The sequence below is a fragment of the Monodon monoceros genome, unplaced genomic scaffold (assembly GCF_005190385.1).
Source record: "Monodon monoceros isolate NGI ecotype Baffin Bay Population unplaced genomic scaffold, NGI_Narwhal_1 Super_Scaffold_5, whole genome shotgun sequence".
Lineage (NCBI taxonomy): Eukaryota > Metazoa > Chordata > Mammalia > Artiodactyla > Monodontidae > Monodon > Monodon monoceros.
The window spans coordinates 12667338-12686588 of NW_021703782.1; the positions used below are offsets into that span (position 1 = coordinate 12667338).

General features: G+C 43.4%; 1 protein-coding gene across 2 annotated transcripts in view; it reads right to left on the bottom strand.

Annotated features, from left to right (window-relative positions):
* DOCK5 (dedicator of cytokinesis 5) overlaps positions 1-19251 on the bottom strand; it is a 215354-nt gene that overhangs the window by 96805 nt on the left and 99298 nt on the right. For both annotated transcript variants that reach the window (XM_029203311.1, XM_029203310.1), the window contains 7 exons: positions 16565-16713; positions 13296-13431; positions 11794-11951; positions 10211-10292; positions 7021-7150; positions 4430-4502; positions 590-732 (listed from right to left, as the gene is read on the bottom strand). In XM_029203311.1, the coding sequence (XP_029059144.1) occupies positions 590-732; positions 4430-4502; positions 7021-7150; positions 10211-10292; positions 11794-11951; positions 13296-13431; positions 16565-16713 (871 nt within the window). The remainder of the gene's footprint in view (positions 1-589; positions 733-4429; positions 4503-7020; positions 7151-10210; positions 10293-11793; positions 11952-13295; positions 13432-16564; positions 16714-19251) is intronic.

Below are 19251 nucleotides of genomic sequence, written 5' to 3' on the forward strand. Positions count from 1 at the left end.
ATTTTAGGAAACGTATTGGGAGAAACATATTCAGAGAGTGGAACATAATTATCCTCAAAACTCTTTTTCTTAACTAATGAGAACCTACTGTATAGCACAAGGGACTGTACTCAATGCTCTGCGGTGACCTAAATGGGAAGGAAATCCAAAAAAGGGATCTATGTATACGTATAACTGATTCACTTTGCTATACAGCAGAAACTAACACAACGTTGTGAAGCAACTATAAAAACTAATTTTTTTAGTTTTTAATTTCCAATAAAAATTAATTTTAAAAAATTAAAAAAAAAAACTTTTCCTTTGTGCCTTGACCTGTGGAAACAACACGGGGATTACAAGTCAGACAAAAGTGAGGAAAGACTCATGGGATGAGAATCTGTTCTATAGAATTTACAAAATACAGCTGTGATCCAACTCTCTTAAGTCTTAACTGCCTTTAGACGGAAACTGAGGCGGGCAGTCCCCAGCAGGGTCTGTTTTATATCAGAGAAAGATAGTGAAAGGGCCAGAGTCCAAGGACTCAGCTCTGAGTGCCACCCCTCCACCCGTGCCAGAGTCCCCTCCCAGCTCAGTACATAGGGCTGTGTACCTTGTCCTTTGTGATTCACTTCCTTGGCTGCTATCACTTTATTCAAGACTGAAGTGAGTGGCTCATTCTCCCCAATCACATGGGATGTTATCAGGGGCGACATGATTAGCTGCCTCTGCCGGATATAGGTTTCCATGGCAATTCTGGGAAAGTCAGAAATGACTGGTAAGGAAAAAAGAGTAAGTCTCTGCAGCACAGCCTCAGATAGTGGTGGGTCCGATGCGCGTCAGTTGAAAATATAAACAGTAGAGGAACCTAACTACAGGATACTTTCCATCTTTATTTTCCCACCAGGGGCCTATCTTAGACACCGAATTCATCTTGAAATGACTTGGGGGAGTGAGGGGATAAATAAACCCCAAGAACAAACAAAACTGATGGTCAAATGTTAACAACTAAAACCAGGGGCGATGCTTGATGCACTTTATAAGGTGGGAGAGGCTGCGGGAATGGAATGGTAGATGGACGGAGGAAGGGGCAGGAAGACCCAGCCTCCGGGTCCTGGCTCTACTTGCCAAGTGAGCTCTGCTAGAGTCTCCCCTCCGGGCCTCAGTTTCCTCATCTGTAAGGAAATGGGCCAGGATCACATGCCTGGAAGGCCCACATCTAGTGACAAGACTCAATGTACAAGAGCGGTATGTACGCAGCGGCTTCGGGATGGTGTTCGTAGAACCCCACATGATGAAGAACTATGTTTAGGGTTGCAATGGCACAGACACCAGCAAACAAGAGCCACTTTAAAGATCACATCTGGCTGAGGCTCATACAGGGGGATCAAAGAGCCAAACACAGCCCCCATTCTATGGGAAGCACAAGCGCTATCAATAACTACATATCAGCCGGGCGCGGGACAACGGTGGCCAGTCTTCTCTGCTGTGGTTTCCTTCTCTTGCCCACGACACACAGGCCAGCTTTCTCTGCAGGGTTCAGACCTGTACCCTGACAATAGGGGGGAAGCATTCTGCAATATGTTCCTGAAAAGTGGGATTGCGACAGTCTGAGTTGTTTTCAAATGACTCCCTCTTAGACTAGCAGGATACACGCATAAAACTCTCCCAATATAATAATCGCTACAAAGCTTTCGAGGTGAGTTATGAAAGCATTTGCCATAAATCTTAGGAGTTCTATGCCAGAGGCTGTGATGTGCATCGTGAAAGCTGCAGTGGCTGTTGGCCACACAGTGAGTGGTAATCAAATTAGGGCTGGGCTCCTTGGAGACTCAAAGCTTGTATTATTATGCGGTGGAGACAGTCTGAAAGCTCAGTTTCAGCACGGCTGCTTAGGTAAGAGCTGGTTCAGAAAGTAAGCGGGGAGGCACATAACCAAAGAAGAAACCCACCTCAGAAAGTGAGACAAACACAGAGAAACACATTTGAGATAACTCACATCCATAATGTGGCTCCTATTTTATATACATTTATAATATTATTTGTATGGAGTAGAATAAATTTCATATTCATGAATGCTGCCCCGATAATTCATATATATTTAAACATATATAATATTATATATATTATTATATAATATTTCATATAACTCCCACATCCATGAATGCTGCTCCTAGTACACATATACATATAAAATATACATATATTATACATATATACATAGGACATAATTATAATATATGTATATATAATAGAAACAACATTCATGGATATGAAAATTATTTATATTTATCACAAGTATATTTATATTTTATGCATTTATATATTCACATTTATGCTATATATTTTAATATTTATTATATTTACATAAGATATTGTAATCTAGTTGGTTTAATATATGAAATCATTTAATTTAATGCATTAATATAAAATTATATATTTTAATATATTACATGTATTAATTTAATATATCACACTTATTTACTATACTTAAATAGACGTATTTACACTGGGAGCAGCATTCATGAATTTGAAAGTTGTGTCATAACTCACGCTAGCACTAAGCTACATAAAATATTTACCTCACCATATTCTTGGAGGGTCAGTGTATAGGTGGTAGGATACTAGATAAGTACATATTTTAAAAATAATTAATAGCAGCTTCTGGATGAGAAGGGAAGTACTACTTAGCACAAACTATTTATACTATTATATTTAGAAACTTATCCAAAAGTGCTGGACTTTAAAATGAAAGATAAGGATTTTTAGACTTTAAATAAAATTACATATAATACCTATTTATTGTAGAAAGAATAGTAAGCAGCTAAACCAAAAGAGGGGCTAAATCACCTAGAGTTACACCAACAGAAATAATCACTGTTAATTATGGAGAATATTCTTTGAAATTTCTAAATTTTAAGGTTTTTAATGCATTATAACAATTTATATTCTTATAAGTAGTATTTATACCCACTGAACGCTGCATATCATATATTTTTAAAACTTCGTCAACCCCAAAACTAAACCTCATTGTTTCATTTGCCTTTCATTGATTCTCAACGAATTTATAGGCCATTTCTTTGCATGTGTATGTTTCCTTCTTACTTCCTTATGAACTTGTATTAATTCCTTACAATTTAGAAATATTTATTCTTTTTCATAGACATTGCAAAGAGTTTATTAAATTTTTTCTATGTATAAGTTGTCTAAAATTTTTGTGTGGCGAAACCTATCAATTTTTCTTCTTTAGGTGAATCCTTGGTGTCTGACTCAGAAAGGCCTCCCACACATCACACCGTATAAAACTTTTGTTTTCCTATAGTACTTTAAGATTTTTGGCTCTTACACTTATATATGTTATCATCTGGAATTTACAGTGGTATAAGGTGGGAGATGAGGATCTAACTTATGTTTCTTAAATGGTTAGCTAATTTTCTCAAACACTATCTTTTGCAGAGTTTATCTTTCTCCACTGATTTTAAATTATTTTAAAATAATTAAAATATATATATATAACCATATTACTTATTACTAATAAAATCACATATTAACTCAAATATCCTTGGGCTGGTTTCTGGAATTCTCGGTTTGTCATATTGATCTGTTGTGGTGGCCGCATACTGGCCGAGACAATCAATTCTTATCACTGACACGACTGCCCTGTTAGGAGTCAGATCCAGCAACGTCCCAGCCACCTGTGCAAGGTCAGTGGCGCATGCTTGCTGGAGTATGAGCCAGTCATGATGTTCACACGAACGCTCCTTCAGCGTTACGGGGATAGAGAGTAGCTCTCCAACGTCCCCCAGTGGCCCACCTGGGGCTCCAGCTCCTGAGACTCAGTATGGGGAGCTGAGTGCAGCTCTGCGGGGAAAGCTTCCATGCATTCCCAGGCTGGCTTCCCTCCGCTTGCAGGAAAACAAGGATTAGTCTACCCTTCACTCTCGCATCTCCTAAACCTTTGTTACTCAAAGTGTGATCCCCAGACCTGCAGTAGCAGCATCACCTAGAAGCTTGTCAGATGCAGACTCCAGACCCACCAGATCGTGTTTTCCATTCTAACAAGATCCCAGGTAATTCATATGCAGGTTACAGTCTGAGAAGCCCTGTGCTATTCTACTCGATTCCTCGTCCTCTGTGATACCTGTTCCACAGGACAAAGTACAGACAAACTTTGGCATTTCTGGCATTTAAATGTCACCATGATCTGGTAGGTTTGCCCCTTATGTTCCTTTGGTCATTTCTGTAGAATCAGGAAAGTTCAGTTACCCTCTTAATGGAGCGCCACATGAAGGACTTTGAATAAAGTCTTCTGTCAGCTCCGCTCTGACAATCTTCCCGCTTAAGAGCTTTCCTTTTCTAACTAGGCAAAAGGTTCCTAGCACCTGGTTCTAACACACCATCCAAAGGCCTAATCCAGGTCTCAAGTCACCTGGGATAATGCCACAGTACTTACTGCTGAAACGGAATAAAATGTTGCTTTTCTTCATCATCCACCTTCCCATGTATGATATCGGTAATATCCATCACTAGGAAAAAGACAAAGCTTAATTAAAGAAACTAATTGCTTCAGCCCTCAGCGAGGAACTATGGAAGATTACAGTATCAGCAAACATAGAACCCTGGAGGAAGAAAGAGAGCGAGAGCGAGCAGGGATGTTTCTTTTATTTCTTTGCCAATGATGGCTCCCAGTGTCCCCAGCCTAGCAGGAGATCAATTCATCAGGGGCTCAGGCAGGGGCTTGGGTATTCTTGGATCAACCCTGCAGACGACCTCCTTTAAAACATTCTACTAGACCAAGTTGGTGAATTCTTGAGTCACGTGACACTGACCCTTTTTAGTAAGCCTGCATTCCAAGACAGGAGTTTCTTGGCAGGAGTGTCAATACAATAAAAGACCTGGGAGAGGAACTCAAGACTTGCAGTGGTCCACCGTCCCTCGGATTTGACATTTTCTCACCTGGTTTCCACATAAATGAAGGGCACCAGGGCACTAACAGCACAGACTAGAAGACCATATAGTGATTTGGTCTTTGATGCCCGGTAGGAGCTATTAAGGAAGCGCTGTTGTAACCCTACTGCATGGATTATCTTATTTATACAAATATTAATATTAGCCCTACTTTAAGAGATGAGGAAACTGACTACAGGAAAGGTAGGTAATTTTCCCTAGGTCAGAAGTTTAAGTGGTAAAGCCAGGGTATGAACCCAGTGATTACAGGGCCAAACCATTTAACCTAACCATGCCTGCTGCCTAGAGAACTAATAAGTGGGCCATTCACTCTACAGCTGCTGAGGTTAGGCAGGGGCCATGGCAAGAAGCCATTCCTTGGTTAATAAATTACAATCTAGCCGCAAAACACACACTAACGATCCACACCACAGGTAATCCGTTTGGCGATTAAAAGAAATACTGAGATATGAGACAATAATCATTAGAAAAACTAAAGACAAGAGAGGAAATGCTTTCTCAAATCAACCCGAACATATAGTGCATAAGGCTTGGGAATGAATAGTTAGTGAAAGGAAGCTGTAGAAAGCAGGGCATGACATCAACTTGCTATCAGCCCTTAATAGACCCCTGAAAACTGCATGCACCCGTGCGTGTGCACACGCGCGCGCGCGCACGCTGGAGAATTTGTATTTGAACCCCCAAATAGGCAGTTCATTTGTGAATGACATCATCTAGTTACTCCTAATTTCTGGTGCTTGGCATCAAGGCTCAAAGTAAATGAATCTCCACGCCCTGAATGAACACACATACACCCTGAAATGGAAGAGCAAATAAAAGCCTTGAGCTTGACGTTTGAATCTCTATGGCCCAGTTTGAAAGACAACGACCTTGAATATTCCTGAAATCTTTTATGAAAGAATAGACTGCCGTATAGATGGCTAAGCAGTCCTGGGCCAGGGTTCCTTGCCTTTTCTGGGCTTTTATTTCAATTCACTATCAGGAAGTAGTGCTGTCCCCTCTAGACAGAGCCTGGCCAACCTTGAGAGCAGGTGCAGTGCAAGGCCGTTCAAGGGATGCATGAGGCACACAGCCTCCTGGGGTACAAAGGCTGCCTCACCAGCCACGTAACCCACAGGTCAACCCTGAAAACGTGCAGTTTCTGGGCCCTTGTTCCAGGGGCAGAATTGATGGCTTTCAAAACTACTTAGGGACCAAAGTGTCGGTGCAATACCAAAAATATATTTCCTCCATTTAACAAACTACAGAGGAAAATGGAGGGCCTCCTGGAAGGTTATGGAGTTTGATTTAAGCCAAGGACGCTCTTTGAAAGCAATGTTACCTTGGAAGAGCCAATTTCCTAGACATACAAACCACTTTCCCAGGAGAATTTTATTCAATTAAAATCAATACGCAGCCGCAGTCAGGGAAAATTACAACAGTCACACAGAGGCTTTACTGAGAGGGCCCTGCTGTGTACAAGACACAGTGCTGGGCAGTGAGGGAGAAACAAAGGAGGGGCATCTAGGTGAGGACACAGAACCCACAAAAAGCTACCTGGCAGTTTCAGGCAGTAAACGTGGTGTGCCTGATACTAACACTAACAACCAATTTCATCTTGCACTGTCTCTGAGTCTCCTCTCTCCTTCCTCCCTCTTCTCTGTATTTCTTTTAATTTTTTTTTATTGTGGAAAAATATACATAACATGAAATTTGCCATTTTGACCATTTTTAAATGTACAGCTCAAAGTGGCATTAAAAACATTCACATTGGACTTCCCTGGCGACGCAGTGGTTGAGAATCCGCCTGCCAATGCAGGGGACACGGGCTGCTTGAGGCTGAATGACATTCCACTGTATGGAAAGACCATTTTGCCTATCCATTCATCCATCAACAGACAGCTGGGCTGCTTTGGCTATTGTGAACAACGCTGTGGTAAACATGACTGTGACAATATCTCTTTGAGACCCTGCTTTTAATTCGTTTGGGGATACAGAAGTGAGATTGCTGGATCCTAATCTAATTTTTTGAGGCCCCACCATACTGTTTTCCCAGTGGCCATACCATCTTACATCCATCTCGGGTTCTTTCTGTACCTGCCACTCCAAAGGGTCTCCGGAGTCCACATGTGTGCTTTTTGCCCTCCTTCAGCTCCATGTGGCCAACCCGGACAATTTGGCACACGAGGCTGATGCGGGGCCGGATGAGGTCTGTGCTACTGAGGTCCTACAGGGGCAGAGAGAACAGAAAAGGATGTCACCCTACATCACCCTGTCACATTCATTTCTCTTTTCTTTTCACTCTACAATAAAACACCGTTCAGAGCATACTTCCTAATGCTGAAATATCAGAAGGACTCCTCTCTTCCCCCTATCCACCCAAGAACTATCATAGCATCAGAGAAAAATGACTGTATTCAAAAAAAGAATTTTTAAAAATTCCCCAGCTCCTACTTCAAATTTATAAATCAGATTGTATTCAATCTCAAGTCTCCAGTTTACGCAGGGTATGTAAAAATGGGATCCCTTGTCATTGTTACTTTATATCCTGGCCAGGGCATATCTGAGCACCAGACGCGTTTCAGTGTCAAACGAAATTAAAACTTACAAGACATTGACATTTACTGGGTATCTACACATGCTGGTGATATTTCATTTCACCTTCCAAATAATCCTGTGAGGCAACTATGACACAGAAATTTACATGCATTGCTTTCTGCAATTATTCATCTGTTTTATGAGAGATATCCATCGAGAGCTTCTGGGTGTGTGTTGACTAATGAGAAACGTGGCGATGAAATGTCTGTCTTTTTGGGGCTCATGCTCTATGCTTGTTTGTATTCCTAAGGATGGGTGAGTAAACCCACAAAAGAGCTCACATATCTCATTTGCTTTAATACCAGAAATGATTTAACTGTATCTCAAATTCTTTTCATGAAACGGCTATCCAAGGCCTCTTTACTGAATCAAGAATTACTTTTTAAACAATCGATCCATATCTATCCACTATAATCAAATTAACTCAGGTCTCCAAGATAGGAATATATACCGATGACGATATTCACCTTGAATTTCTACTCTAGGTTTTGTGAAGTTTCTATTAATAGAAACATAAAGACTTTAAGTGACTGGTTACATAAACTGGGGCACACTGATATTATTTAATAATATACAATCATGTATAAATGAAGTTTCTGTAGAATATTCAATGACCAAAGAATCGGTCACCACATTTTATTTCATTGAAAAAGTTGGACATGAAATGTGCATATAGGAGGAGCCTAATTGGTGGGGGGAGGAGAGGAGGGGGTGAATTGCAACTATTCTGAAATGGTATTGATTAGAAGATGGACCAATGATTCAACAACACCTTTTTAATGTGTTGTTGTTGTTGTTTTTTAAATAATGTACGCATTGACTGATAAACGCCTTTTAATTTCAGGCGTTTCACATATCTCAGAATTGAGGAAATACTCTGCGTGTTGGGGAGAGGTTTTGGGAAGAGTTCTAAGCTCTTTTTTGTCCGTGTTTACTAGGTGATGAAGATGTGGATGGGTCAGTACAGGGATAGTAATACACCACTTTCGTCATAGGGGTAGGAGGTTAATAGATGGAATGAACAATAATAAGCAGAAATGAAGGCAGGCAGGAAGGAAGAAAGGCAGGAAGGAAGGCAGGCAGGAAGGAAGGCAGGCGGGAAGGAAGGAAGGAAGGAAGGAAGGAAGGAAGGAAGGAAGGCAGGAAGGCAGGCAGTCAGGCAGGCAGGAAGGCAGAAGGGAAGGAAGGCAGAAGGGAAGGAAGGCAGGTGGGAAGGAAGGAAGGTGGGAAGGCAGGAAGGTGGGAAGGCAGGAAGGCGGGAAGGAAGGAAGGAAGGAAGGAAGGAAGGAAGGAAGGAAGGAAGGCAGGAAGGCAGGAAGGCAGGCAGGCAGGAAGGCAGGAGGGAAGGCAAGCAGGCAGGCAGGAAGGAAGGCAGGCAGGCAGGAAGGAAGGAAGGCAGGAAGGAAGGAAGGCAGGCAGGAAGGCAGGAAGGCAGGATGGAAGGAAGGCAGGAAGGCAGGATGGAAGGAAGGAAGGAAGGCAGGAAGGAAGGAAGGCAGGCAGGAAGGAAGGCAGGCAGGAAGGGAGGGAGGGAGGCAGGAAGGAAGGAAGGCAGGCAGGCAGGAAGGAAGGAAGGCAGGAAGGAAGGAAGGCAGGAAGGCAGGCAGGCAGGCAGGAAGGCAGGAAGGCAGGAAGGAAGGCAGGAAGGCAGGCAGGAAGGAAAGAAAAAAAGAAGGAAGGAAGGAAGGAAGGCAGGCAGGAAGGAAGGAAGGCAGGAAGGAAGGAATGAAAGAAGGAAGGCAGGAATGAAGGAAGGAAGGCAGGAAGGAAGGAAGGAAGGATGGAAGGAAGGAAGCAGGGACCAATGCGCCTTCCTATCACTTCCTTTGGTGCTTTACCTTAGACTCTGTTTTCCTGACTGTAAGAGTGGTAAGAGAAAAAGCAGACAAAATATCGGTGTGGCTTAAGGGAAAAAGTGAGAAAAGGAAGCCAGTATCTCTTTTAGGCTTAATGGGAGCTGGAAAACCTGCCCACCAAGGCTGCTCAGAGCAGGTGGCAGCAGCTCCAGGGCATTTCAAGCACTGATGTCCAAAAAAGGGGAGAGAATCCCAAGGAAGTTCCTAGCCCACGAAAAGGAGAGTCACCAGGCCCAAGGCTCTAGCCCAGTACATCTCCTGGCTCTTGATCCATTTACAGCAGCACCTCCTGCCTCGGGGAAGTGGAGACAGAGAGCGAAAAGTCCATTAACATATAATCCAACAGAAAAGTCTAGTCCAGTCTTTGCCCCGACTGTAACGTGGCTCTGGAAGGTTCCCCCCTTTATCTGCACAGCTCACCCCCTCATCAACTGGAAGTTCTTGCTGAAAGGTCTGCCCTCACCCACCTGTTTAAGACAGCAACCCTCCCCCAGCCCAGAAACTCCCAATCCCCCCAAGGCACTCACGACCTCTAACATTCTATACAAATCCTCAACTATCTAATTACTGTTTATTACTGACTTCCCCATTAGGACAAAAAGCTCCTTGAGAACCAGGACATTATCGGATGTGTTCACTGATGTATCTCAAGTGCCTGGCCTCTGACAGGTGCTCAATAAATATTTGTTGAATAAATGAGTGGGTCAGTCCTGCTAGAGGGATCATGCTGATTGTTATTTTCATGTGTCCGTTTTTAAATTTTCCATATACCTGTCACATGCACCTGTGAAGATCACAAACAAAGGAAAGGGTTAAACATAGGTAGGACTTACAGTAAAGACCGCTTGAAGGTTATTAAGCTTCTCGATCTCCTTGGGCATTCCATTGCTGCCCCAACGAATTAGGTAGTTTTCACTGATGAAGGGGGAAAAAAAAAATCTCAATGAGCACCTAAACGGGGAGGAAGCTGCTCTCAGTATAGACTTAATAGGGTCGAAAGGTGGCCCAGAAGAGCCCAGTAAAGTTCACCAGGCAGGTCTGAGACCACACCAATGACCGGCCTCTGGTCTCCTGGCTGTAGCCTGGCTCTCTGAGGTACACCCAGTACGGCCCCATGACAAGCACTGCTCAAGACGGGCACAGACACAGTAGATTCTACCAGATTCTATCTGGGGTCTATGTTCCATCTCAAATTCTTTGTATGAAAGTTTCAGTTTTGCTGAATCAGGAACATAATATTATAAGAACCATTCCAAGTCCATCCCCTGGAATCCACCACACTGCAATAAGCTTTCTATTTTAGATACAAACAATTTTGGGGCTTTCCTGGTGGCGCAGTGGTTAAGAATCCACCTGCCAATGCAGGGGACACGGGTTCGAGCCCTGGTCCGGGAAGACCCCACATGCCACGGAGCAACTAAGCCCGAGCACCACAGCTACTGAGCCTCCGCTCTACAGCCCGCGAGCCACAACTACTGAGCCCGCGAGCCACAACTACTGAAGCCCATGTGCCTAGAGCCCGTGCTCCGCAACAAGAGAAGCCACCACAATGAGAAGCCCGCACACCGCAACGAAGAGTAGCTCCCGCTCGCCGCAACTAGAGAAAACCCGTGCGCAGCAACGAAGACCCAACGCAGCCAAAAATTAATTAATTAATAATTAATTTAAAAATGTATTTTAAAAAACAATAAATAATTTGTCAGTAATTACTTTTAACCATCTTCTCAAGAATAAACCTGTTTTCTTAGCTGCTCAGCGGCAGCATGACTGTAGGGTTGAACAAAGCCTATTACCATCCGCTGAAGGCTTTAATTTACAGCAGTATTGGGTTCACAGCAAAGCTGAGCCGAAGGTGCAGATTTCCCCTAGGCCCCCCTCCATGCCCAGCCCCCACCCTTTATCAACAACCCCCAGCAGAATGGTACAATCATTGTTATAATCATTGAACCTACACTGAGAGGTCATTATTACCCCGAGTCCACAGTTTACATTAGGGGTCACTCTTAGTGTTGGACATTCTATGGGTTTGGAAAAATGTGTAATGACACACACTCACCATGACAGTATCATAGAGGATAGTTTCACTGCTCTAAAATTCTCAGTGCTCTGCCGAGTCATCCCTCCCTCACCCCTCTCTTATACTCCTTTGAATTCTCTGTTCCTGTCACCATGTTCGGACGAGTTTGCTGTGATTTCTAAGACCCAGGGAGTACACAAACTGTTACTACCGCACTGTTTCAGCAGCTATTCAGAATGGCTTAGCGACCCAAAGGGTTTTATTTTCTACTGCCTAGAAATCCTCCCCTTCTTCTCCATCTTCCCCTCTCAAACCCAGCAAAGAAATCCTCAGGGAGGAGACAGGTGAAGACTGGGTATTTTTGCAAGGTCGACGGAAGATGACCTGGGTCTCTACTACCTGATGAACGTGGACTGGTCCGGGTCGTAGAGGGCCATGAACAACTCTGCATCTTCCCCAATGTTGCAGACAAAGTTCTTGAAGTTCACATAGAGGCCGTAGGTATGCACGGCACTGAAGATGGACTGGCCCCGCAAGTCCAGATTCTGCAGGATTGACTGAACACAGAGGACAAGATAGAAAAGCATCTTGGTTTCAGCAAGTGGGAAACGCTAGCAAAGACTCTGGCCTGCAAACGGGAGCCAAATATAATGACCACCGGAGAGAAGCACTTACTGAGAAGAAAGTGTGTGTAAGTGGAGAAGTGATCAAGTGAGAAAAACAGAACCATTATTATTTAGGTGATCAAGGCAGTCCTGTGAAGCGCCTTGAACCCAAGTAATTCAATAAATGCTGTCTAGAGAGCAAATATCTGAAGTTTATGATAACTCAGGGTTTTAGTAGCTTTAAGAAGTTCTCATCTCTCACGACAATTTCTGGGTAAACCTCAAAAGCATAAACATCACGATTCATTATCCTTCTTTTGGGGAACAACTCTCATTGCAAATAAGAGATTCCACTGGACAGGTCCACCTTCAGGCATGATTAGCCATTAGATCCAGAAACACAACGAAATATTATTACAACTGTGAAGAAATAAAACCTACAAACTAAACGAAATAAAGAGAAACCTCTACTCATTAGAACAGAAAGACTGGAAGAATATATACCTCAACATCAGTATGTTTGGGCAGTCATAATATAGGTGACTTTTTTCTTTTTCTCTTTTTCTATACCTTTTGAATTTTTATTTATTGTCCAATTACCATTTTTAAAATCTTTCAAACACTTTATTTGTAAATATTATTTTACTTATTTTGGAAATCATGATCTATGTACTAAATACAGAAGTTTACAGAGTCAAGAGGCTTTTCTCCCACCCAGTTCTCCTTCTCAGAGGCATCCATTAATTGTCAGTTTCTTGTCTATCACTACAGAGTTAGTCTGCACATAGGCAAGCACAGATGTATGTATATTCTTTTTTGAAACACAAATAATAGTCTTTTATACACACGGTTCTGCATCTTGCTCTTTTCTGCTTAATACATTATCTTTGCAATCTTCCCAGGTCAGAATATACAAAACTGCCTTGCTCTTTTTGTAACATTCTGCTTCTAAAATGAGGAAATGAATGATTTTCTAAACAACATTTCCACCTCTGTTGTCTTAACTCCTTTTCCTTCATTAAAAACAAAAGCAAAGGGCTTCCCTGGCGGCGCAGTGGTTGAGAGTCCGCCTGCCGATGCAGGGGACACGGGTTCGTGCCCCGGTCCGGGAAGATCCCACATGCCGCGGGGCGGCTGGGCCCGTGAGCCGTGGCCGCTGAGCCTGCGCGTCCGGAGCCCGTGCTCCGCAACGGGAGAGGCCACAACAGTGAGGGGCCCGCGTACCGCCAAAAAAAAAAAAAAAAAAGCAAAAATGGAACCTCTGTGGCCAAAGTCTGCACATCTGAGGAAGCTCACCTTCTCTTCTTGAATCTTTTCCTCAATCCTCTTCGAGGCCACTTCATGGGCCTTGAAGAGGGCGATGGTGCTGGTTTCATCTGGGTCCAAGATGTTCCCGTTGTCGTCCCGCACGACCAGATCCAACCCCAGCATTCTAGAAAGAAAGAAATGGTCAGTTGGTTCTCCTCGTCAGGAGCAGACCCTTTCCTGAAGAGTCTTCACGGAAGAACCCAGAGGATTCAGCTGAAAGGCTGGGTGCCAGACAAGTCATGATAAGAAGAGTTCGCTGGCTTTTCTCCTTTCAATTTTTGCTTCCTTTCCATACAACAACAATGCTAAAAAACTTACGCAAATGTTACCCAAACTCATATAATACGCAACGTAATTTGGTCTGCAGAACCTCAACAGGAAAGGCAAAACTGGCGCTAATTCTAACCAAAATCGTCTGACCAATGCTTCTCTCCTCAATCATCTGTAGTTTGCTATAGGAACTACGAAAGACGGATGCTCAGATACTGGGGAGCTTACCCTGATCTCCTTAAAAGCACAGGCCCGGGGGACAGTGCTTAATTCAAGACTGTTTTTTGTTTGTTTGTTTTTTTAATTTATTTATTGAACTTATTTATTATTTTTGGCTGTGTTGGGTCTTCGTTGCTGCGTGCGGGCTTTCTCTAGTTGTGGCGACCAGGGGCTACTCTTCGTTGCGGTGCAGGGGCTTCTCATTGCAGTGGCTTCTCTCGTTGCGGAGCATGGGCTCTAGGCGCACGGGCTTCAGTAGTTGTGACTCACGGGCTCAGTAGTTGTGGCTCACGGGCTCTAGAGCACAGGCTCAGCAGTTGTGACACACAGGCTTCGTTGCTCCGCGGCATGTGGGATCTTCCCGAACCAGGGCTCGAACCCGTGTCCCCTGCATTGGCAGGCGGATTCTTAACCACTGCGCCACCAGGGAAGCCCTTTTCAAGACCATTTTAAAGGAGATCAAGGGAGTTCCTTGGTGGCCTAGTGGTTAGCATTCAGGGCTTCCACTGCTGTGGCCTGGGTTCAATCCCTGGTCGGAGAACTGAGATCCCACAAGACATACGGCGCAGCCAAAAACAACAAGAGCAACAAAAGGAATCAAAGAAGTTAAGTCCTGGCTGTTGGTGTCACAAAATCTATCTCAGAGAATGGGCTCTGGTGTCAGCTGGACCAAGATTTGCATCCTGGTTGTAATACTTGCTGGCAATATGACCCTGGTCATCTACTTAATTTTGCAAACGCCTGGTTTCCTCGTCTGTAAATTATTCCCTACCCTTCAGGGCTGTTGTGTGAATTTAATGAGATAACGCATATATAGCACAGTACATATATAGCACACAGTACAATATCTAGCATATAATAGGCTCTCAATGAATGTTAGCTCCTACTGGCACAAGAAAACCCCTGGCTGTGTTAAGACGGAGCTCCGGGTGCCACACGGGAATAGTAAGGCCCATACGGCCCCTGCATGGCAGCATCCCAGCAAGGCTTTTTATGCCCGATGTGCACACAGAAGCAGTAAAAATTGTACTTAGTTCTAAGAAGTTGGGGACTGTGGTGGAAACAGGATACTGTGATCAGAACACCCAGTTCATTCCAGGCACTAGCAGTTTAGGAGTGAGGATGTCCAAAGGGCAAGAAAGTTCAAGGATAACGGTGGCACGTGCCAAGTCTTTGGGCAGAAAGCAAAAATGCCTAATTTCCTGCCTCCCTGTTTTATAGCATCTCCATCAACTGATTCAATCTGGCAGGTCCCTTGCCATGGCGGCCAGACCCACAGGCCGCCCAGACTATGAGCAATGGGCCCTGCTGGCTGCTCAGAGACTGGATCACGGATGCACTGACGGAGCAGCTTCATTTCTTGAGCTGCTTCCAAGGGCTGAAATGAAAAGGCCAGCATGGTCTGCTGTTTGTAGGACATTACCATCCTCTGCCAGAGAGCAGAGGCCTCCAGGCTGATGCCACAGTGTGCCAAGACCCAAGAATACAGAGGCAGTCTATGTGCCAGGAGGGAGCTGCTTTATCCCATCTTAGCTGTTGTTTAAGCGTCTCCCCGGGACTATATGACTAGCAGTGCAGCTCCTGTGATTATAGTCCTGTGGACAGACAAGGGCGGAGCAACTAAGCCCGTGCGCCGCAACTACTGAGCCTGCGCTCTAGAGCCCGCGAGCCACAACTACTGAAGCCCGCGCACCTAGATCCCGTGCTCCGCAACAAGAGAAGCCACCGCAAGGAGAAGCCTGCAAGCCGCAACGAAGAGTAGCCCCTGCTCGCTGCAACTAGCGAAAGCCCGCGCGCAGCAACGAAGACCCAACACAGCCAAGGAAAAAAAAAAAAAAAAAACTAAACGTCAAATGAATCATCAACAAAAACTGAGAAACGAATCCAGTGTTTAAAAAGAGCTGGTCAGGAAGGACGAATCATCCCAGGTCACCATCAATTTTGATGAATCTACTAAATTTTTTTGTCTTCCAAAGGGCAGTAACATCTGGGACCTACATATCTGACCGAGCCAATCGGAAGATGAATGACGTGATTAACTCTTTAGAGGTTATCGGAGACAGGCTATTCTGGCAAATCTGGTTTTTACACAATGTGAGCAATGGTCCCACTTAGGGGAAGACAGAAAGAAAGAGACAGAATGAGTCTGATGATCCTGTTAGAAGAAAGATAGCGGCGGGGGAGGGATAAATTATGGTTTGGGATTAACAGATACACACCACTACATATAAAACAGATAAACAACAAGGACCTGATGTATAGCACAGGGAACTCTACTCAATATTCTGTAATAACCTAAATGGGAAAAGAATCTGAAAAAGAATAGATACATGTATAACTGAATCACTTTGCTGCACACCTGAAACTAACACAACATTGTAAAGCAACTATACTCCAGTATAAAATAAAAACTAAAAAAAAAAAGAAAAAGAATAAAGATAGAGATAGTCCCAGGTCCCCGAAATTGTCAGCTTCTGATGCCCAGACCCTCTGAGTTTGTCTGGCAGTGGAGTTGCTTCCATTCAAGCTCCATATTCCCTGATCATCCATCATCTCCTTGAGACCAGAGATCCAGCACAGGGTCTGGCCCATGAAGGGCACTGCCAAATTTTCTTCTACAAAATTAAATATTTTCCAAGGCAGAAAGAGAACAGTTAAGCATTGTTCTTTGGCAACTCCAAGATCACAAGCTCATGGTGAGCTGTGTCCTTAGCATGAAGGTGCGTGGTTTTTTCCAAGTTCTCAGTGAAAAGTCATCCCTGGTTTACCTGTTCCCGTGATCGATTTTGGCTGTGACCTTCATCTTGAGCTCTGCCAGTTCGTCCTTGGGGAGGGTTCCAGACAGGATCTGGGACCGCCACTCGATCAGGCTGTACGTCATCTGCTGCAGCTGGCGGAAGAGCGTGACCTTGTTGTTCTAAGGTGGGAAAATGAGGCAGAGCAAAGGACCAAAAAAAGAGAGAAAAAAAAAAAGGTGTGATGGAAGATAAGAACATCTTTGGACCCGATCCTTTATAAGGTGTCATTTAAGCAATTAATTCTGCCATGCAGTGAGCTGTGCACATTGAGGCGACCTTGTTACATCACTAGGGATGGCTTTGCCCTGACCCATTCCCACTTCCTCCTTTGGTGCAGGTTTAAAACAGATAAGCACTTGTAGGATGGATAGGATGGATGGTTAGTCCTAACTTATAAGTGTACCAAATCATCCACGTCCCCTAAAATTCTGCCGATGTCCCTCCTTTACTTAAAACCCTCCAGTGATTTCCACTGTCCTCCAGATACACTAGATCGCACGTAAGTCCTTCCTATCTTGGCTCCTACCCACATTCCCAGCTGCACTGTACACCGATCACTACCTGAAAAATCTACGCTCCTTCCACACAAAGCGATGTCCATTTCTCCCAAATGCTCCAGACTCTCTCAGTAAGTGACTCCTCCACCTGGAACCACTTTTCTCCTCTTCCCCACCATGAACGCTCCCCGTCTCTTGCTCACACACCACACCCTCCTCCAACTGCTAATTCTGACATCTCCAGAATCTCAGAAATCTCTTCCTCAAAACCTAACTCTGGGTTGGCCATCTCTCCCACAGCTGCTGGAATTTATTCCTATGCCAGCACTCATAACCTGAACCACCTTGGCTTGCTGTCCTCTCCCCTCAGATGGTAAGAACCTACAGGACAAGGAGCTTGTTCCGTTTTGTATCCCTAGGAGCTAGTAGGCACTTTATAAAATGTACTGCATCAGTGAATTCTGGATGGAGAAAGAATTGTAATTTCAGAGATAAGGGATAATCGAAAAGAGAATGTGAAATATTAAAGTCCCCACTGAATTGTTAGACCATCCAGAAACTGTTAGACCTGGAATAATGAAACCATTATTCTGGGCTTCAGTAAGAACTTCCTGTAACTGAACTAAAACTAACTTACGACCAGCTAATTATTTGTGCCTCAGTCATATTGAGTCTAATAATTGATATCCATGCCATTATGACCTTGGTTCTACCTAAAGGATTCATTCATTAAAAAAAAGAAAAAAAAAGTCAATAAGCTTTTACCACGTGCTGGAAATAAAGTTCCTGCACATTCCAGAAGGAGAATGCAGCAATAAATAAGTAAACTTTTATATACATATATGTAAATATATTAAAATTATATAGTAAATATAAATATATCAATATCATATGTAATATTACATACATATATTATATGTATATAATATTTATGTATACACACGCAGGATAATTTCAGATTATAAAAAGTGCAAGAAGGAAATAGGGCAATATGACAGGGTGTACCTGGGGGAAGGAGGCCACTTTAGATAGAACAGTCAGGAAATCTGTTCTGTGCATTCCTTTTGATACACAAATATATACCATCACCCCCTATATACTATGAGACCACTTCTTTTTTATTTATAGGTAAAAAGTCATGATATATTTGTATAACCATACACTTCTAAAATGATAGGGAATATTAGGTACAGCAGTCCCAGGTACAGACGCCTGGGTCATGTTATCGACTAGAATCAGGGCTGAAAATATCCAAGATACTCGTGAACAACCAGTAAATGTGGAGTGAAGAGCCCTCAGCCTAAGTGGGGACAGTGAAGATATCAATGGGATTAGCAGATATGGTAAGAGCCCTACAAGAAGTTCAAGGTTCTATGAGAACACAGAAGAAAGAGACGAAGAACTCATTTATCTGCGATTGCAATACGCTCTGCTAATACCATTGATTTGAAAAACACAGAACACGAAAGCTGATTAAAATTCTGAAACCGCCTACATTTTATGCTTTTAGCATTTTCTGAATTGCCTCTTTCTCATCAGCCAGTCTTTAGAAAAACATAAATGAGACTTTTAAAAGCAAAGGTAAAACGACCCTGTGTTTTTTCATTCAATTCCATATAAAATGTTTCCAACTCATTGTCTTTCTGAGAAATTAAGCCCATAAAACTTTGCCTTTCAAAGCTGCCAGGCAGCAAGGGATCTTTTTTTCTTCTTGCAATCTATTTTTCTACTCCTAGTTAGTTTTTTTTCAATGTTTTCTCATTTTAATTAAGATATTAGGTCTCATAATATGGTAAAGAAAGGGCTCCGAGACTCAGGGGATCCTCTATGAGATAGCGCTTTGTTTGGGGCATATATTCACAAGTCCTTGGTCTCAATTATATTAGACACTACCCAAAGCAATTTAATTATTGCCTGTCCATATCAGCCTGCTTGGCCAAGAGATCCCCCCCCCCCCCACCAAGAAGGATGAAGATGGCCATTCTTTTCTGGTTCACTTTGCCAAATTAATTGTGAGTAGACACGCTGGAACATACCAAAGGAAACGACTTTCCCATTTACTTTAAGGAAACAGATTTTGTTGCCACATTCCTAAGACTGTTCTACGTGGATGTTCTATGCAGTAGCTGGCCCCTGACACTTTCTGGGTTCCTGGGGAAG